Source organism: Populus trichocarpa, chromosome 17 (genome assembly GCF_000002775.5).
Source record: "Populus trichocarpa isolate Nisqually-1 chromosome 17, P.trichocarpa_v4.1, whole genome shotgun sequence".
NCBI lineage: Eukaryota > Viridiplantae > Streptophyta > Magnoliopsida > Malpighiales > Salicaceae > Populus > Populus trichocarpa.
The window spans coordinates 1,567,248-1,572,024 of record NC_037301.2 but is presented as its reverse complement, the minus strand read 5'-3'; the positions used below and the strand labels follow the sequence as shown (position 1 = coordinate 1,572,024).

The 4,777-nt window shown below is 32.6% G+C and overlaps 1 protein-coding gene across 1 annotated transcript; it reads right to left on the bottom strand.

The window, feature by feature from the left end:
• Window positions 1-725: 725 nt before the first annotated feature.
• LOC18106859 (UPF0481 protein At3g47200-like) lies at window positions 726-3,701 on the bottom strand. The gene is made up of 2 exons (XM_024588811.2): window positions 3,446-3,701; window positions 726-2,251 (listed from the first exon to the last, which is right to left on the bottom strand). Exons 1-2 carry the CDS (start codon window positions 3,563-3,565, stop codon window positions 845-847), a joined length of 1,527 nt encoding a protein of 508 aa, XP_024444579.2. The 5' UTR covers window positions 3,566-3,701; the 3' UTR covers window positions 726-844.
• Between the last annotated feature and the right edge of the window lie 1,076 nt (window positions 3,702-4,777).

Here is a 4,777-nt window from a genome sequence, read left to right as displayed (position 1 = left end):
TCCATCTCTGCTGGTTCTTTGTTTGTGCATGTTCAATGCTGAGGTTCCCTTGATGCCTACTTTGATGCAACATGGCCCATTGTTCGGGATTTGTGAGCTAGTATCCTCTAAGCAATAATAGTTGATTTTGTACTGTTATTTTGCTTTTGGTTAGGTAGAGCACCTTATCGTTGATTAGGTTCCTAATCTACCCAAGCTCATTTTCTGCTTGGTTGTCTATAATTTTTGCTGGCCTGGACGTTTATTTCTTAGTTAGGGAGCATGTTCCCTTTTTATAAATCCTTGTATATTGAATTCGTTCGTTGGTTCTCCAGCCTTATATATTTTTTATCTTTAATATATTTATATATTTTGATAAAAAAAAATTGATTAAAGAGTTTTGTCTAATTAATTTATTCATAATCTCATCGATTTTTCTTAGTTTTAAAGTACATCAAATTTATTTGTTTTACAAGAAAGAATATTTATTTTACTTCGATAATCAACAAATTTATAGAAATGGATATGTAGATCTTGAATTGAGCTAATCACATATCAAGTTATTATTTTCAGAATTATTGGTTCTTTAATTTTTCATATTCAAATCCCTCGTTCTTTCTATTTCAATATATTATAGAAAGATTAAATAAAAAAAAATTTTGGTTGGACCTGATTTTCAAAATCACACTATTATTTTATTTTATTTGTAATCGTTAATCAGAATTATGTTTTGATGTTCCGACAACTTATGAAGTGCAAACTCCATTACAATATTATTAGTTCAGAACTACACAAACCCAAATTTTAACAATAATAATCCAATTCATCATTACGTAGGAATAATAAAGCTAAACAAGATAAAATCCTAGAATGCCCATTTTACGGAAGCTATAGTCTGTATGAAAGTGAGGATCAGCAGGATAGCTGCTGCAACAGTTGCCGTACCTCTCCAAATATTGGGGAAATATATAAGTTTCAAGGTTGCCTTCGTATGGTTAAAGCGGTTCTCATAGTGGCGACTTATATTTCTAGAGATATCACCAAAACAAGTATAATTGTCACCAATATTTTTGCAAAAATGGTTAATCATATTTGAAACTGCGGCATCGTCGCCTAGCCCGTGGAGAATGATTCCCTTTCGGACTAGCAAACCCACGTCTTCTGCACTGTCGATAAGATGGTCCATAAACTTAATGTAGCTGCATACGTAAGCTTCACGCGGGTTGCAGCACTGCTCCAAGGCCATGATATTTCGTACCAGACGTTCGAAGCTGTGATCAACTTCCAACTGTGGAATTTTCAACACTCCTTTCTCAAATGTTATGTTGACCAAACATTTGTCTTGGGTGACCTGAAACTTCACTCCTGCCTTGCGAAGCATGACCGCACTATATTTCAGCTTGATAGGATAAAAAATATAACTTCGCTGAATGGCTCCATTCAACATCAAATTCCTTAGTAAATCAGTGAAATGCCTGCTTCCCTTTACACTCGGGCTGGTTTCTGCCCCCTGTGAAAACTTGTGCTTTCCAAAATGACACTTTGCAAGATCAAGAAAAGGAATGGTTGTACCATCCTGGCTAGGGGGATTGACCTGGTCATATATTTCCTGAATAATGAAGAATGGCAGTTGGTTTTCAAGTAGCACCAAGTCTTCTCGGATGTCAAATGTCATCCTGGGCTCAAAATTCTTAGGATCGTTATCATGATCCTTTGACTCCAACAAAAACTGAATGATGAAGACAGCATCCAGCAGGATCATCTTTACGAAATCACGGCTCTTGATTAAATTGAATTTCTCTGAATAACAGTGTCGGAGACGCTCTTCTTGGTTCTCAATGCTGATCAAAATATCAATAATTTTCTTCTTATCCATCCCATCCCGTTCAGTAAGCTTTTTGAAATATTTCAGTTTCTCCTTTTCCATGGCCTCTAGTCTTATATTTTGGCGGTTAAGAGGACCTATTGAAATCAGTAGTGGAGAGTAGGCTTCCAAATTTACGTTTCGAAGCGGTTCGGGCACCCTGTAGATGCAGCACTCGGAACCGTTCCGTTTAAAGGACATCTGTTTCACCTCAGAATCCAGCTTTGCCAAAATATCTGTAGCTTTCTCTCTCTCTCTATTTTGATAATAATCGGGATTTGTAGCCATCTCAATGCCTGAAGCACTTCCCACATCAATATCTTTTCCCTTGTTTGGAGTACTTGCCTTGTCCTCTCCCATGTTTGAAGCACTTGCAATAAATTTATCCTTTTCCAGTCTGCAGGTTGGCTGAAACAAACCAAGAATGAATGGAAGGTATACACAGTTCGGTTTTGAATATCACAAATTTTCAAAACTTTTTCACTTTAACACATTTTCTCCTTCTCTACCCCCTCTCACTTTAAATCATCCTTTTCTCTTGATTTCTCACTTGGTATGACGTTAAATAGCCTAAATAATTAGATAGATTTTGTTCATGTATATAATCAAATTTTACGCCATCAAATAAAATTGATTCATACCAGTAATTAATTAAGCTCATTAAAGATGTTTGAAATAGTGGTAGCAATTGTTTTTTAAAGAGTTTTTCGTTTTAAAATGCATTAAAATAAAAAAAATTAGAATTTATTTTTGATATCATCACATCAAAACGATCTAAAAAATAAATACAATTTAAAAAAAAATTATTTTTTATTAAAGGAATATGTTGTTTTCTTATTCATTTAAATCATTGATTTTTTTATGAATATTTATTTTAATTAACTTACGTTTTGATTTATAAAAGAGCGATACTAATAAAAATGAAATTTTTTCTCAAACAAATGCATGAATTGAAAGAGAAATTGTCACCAGAGAAATAGATGTTTTCTTCAAAGAACTTAAAACATTTGATTTTATTAGAATATTTGTTTTAATTACCATAGAATTCAATAAAATAATTTCAAAAAGGCAGCAACACGTACGAAGGCAAATTAACTAGTAGTAATCTCAAGTTGAACCTCCGATTCAATAACAAGTTCAGTGACATTAACATCAAAATTTAAGACATCACATTTATAGAAAAATGCATGCTAGAAAATGTTTAGCTGGTTTCCCTCGAATTTTGCAAGATAACCTATATATTTATGTTTAGTTTGATCCATGTGGGATCATCAAGCCCATATAAAGAGAGAGGGGTTCAGCCTAATTTGTTAGGAGTTTTTAATATTTAATGTGTTTTATATGGAGAACAAATATAGAAAAAAATAATTATAAAATGTTTTTAATTTCTTTGATCTATCTAGCTTTGATCAAATGCTACGATATGTGTCTGCAGAGCTTAAAAAACTAAAACATAATTAAGCAAACCAACTTAAAAAAAAATAAAAAAAAATGGAACTACATACACCGAACCACCTATTGTCTGCAGAGCTTAAACCAAATCCAAAACATAACATTTCAAAAAACTAAACATTTCAAAGAACAGAACAAGTTAGTGCTGACCTGAGGACGGAGATCAGAGGACTGTGTCTGTATATAGGGTCCCAAGCAGTGAGCCTCTTTCCTATATAGATATTGCAGCACCTCTCTCCCAAGTCTCTTGCCTTGTCTACCCAAATGCATATGACAATGGCTATAATTAAGGGACTTAATTCTATACGCTATCTAGATTCTAGCTTGACAAGGGCGGATCTAGGAAAGTCCCTTAACTTTAAAATTATTTCTAAGAGATCAAGTATATTTGTACATAATAATCCCTGTAAAAATTTTAAATCTTCATTTTAGCCCTTTAATTGCTGATCTAAACAACATGGGATTCCTGTTTGCATAACGATGAGAAGCCCATTAGACGTATAAAATACAATTTCTTTTTTGCAAGAAAGTTTAGGGTTTTGTAGGGTTAAAGGAAGGATTATACCTAAAGTGAGCTCCAGAAAATTAAGTGCATTTCTTTTCATTTCTTTAATTTTTTGGTGCCTGCATTATGAATTAATAATTTTACCTTTAGCTTGCTCTCTTTTGAGTTCATGCATATCCTCTCATTCCCTTTGAATGCACGTTTAGAATTGCGATAAATATTATTTTTTAAAATATTTTTTATTTATAAATAAATTAAAATAATATATTATTTTTTATTTTTTAAAATTAGTGCATTAAAATAATATAAGAAATAAAAAAATAATTTAAAATAAAAAATAAAATGCACGGTACCTTAAGATAAATAAAGTACAACATCAATGAAACTAAGTGGATGGCTATGATGACAAGACAAAGGATTGGTCTAGAAATGCACGGTCATGGAATTGATCATTTAACCTACCAAATATATTAGACTCATCATCCCACTAAGCATGAGAAGATAAAAATTTCAAATGCATGAAGGAGACCCCAAAATGAAAACAATGTTTGATAATCTTATAATTATATTCCTCCCTCGTACTGTAAACAATTTTCTCTACAAAGATAAGACAGCATGTACGACTGAAAGTTTAGCTGCGTTCACACTCACCTGCAGACATAATTTCCAAGCGTCCTTTTAAAAATTGATTTGAATCATTTCCATCAATTGTCAAGTATTTCATAACAGTAATTCGATTCACTTAAAAAACTGGTTTTTCCTATTCAATTGCTTAAGTTCTATTAGAAAACCAGACCGGATCTAGTTTAGTTATTTTATATAAAAAAAATAAAAAAAAAATGGAACTACATACACCCTGCACCCTTACAGGGAAAAGGTGAACTTAACGGATAGAATGCTTATCCTTACATTGAATCAACAAATGTCTGCCGAGCTTAAACCAAATCCAAACCAGCGTAAATATGTTGTTTGTAAGC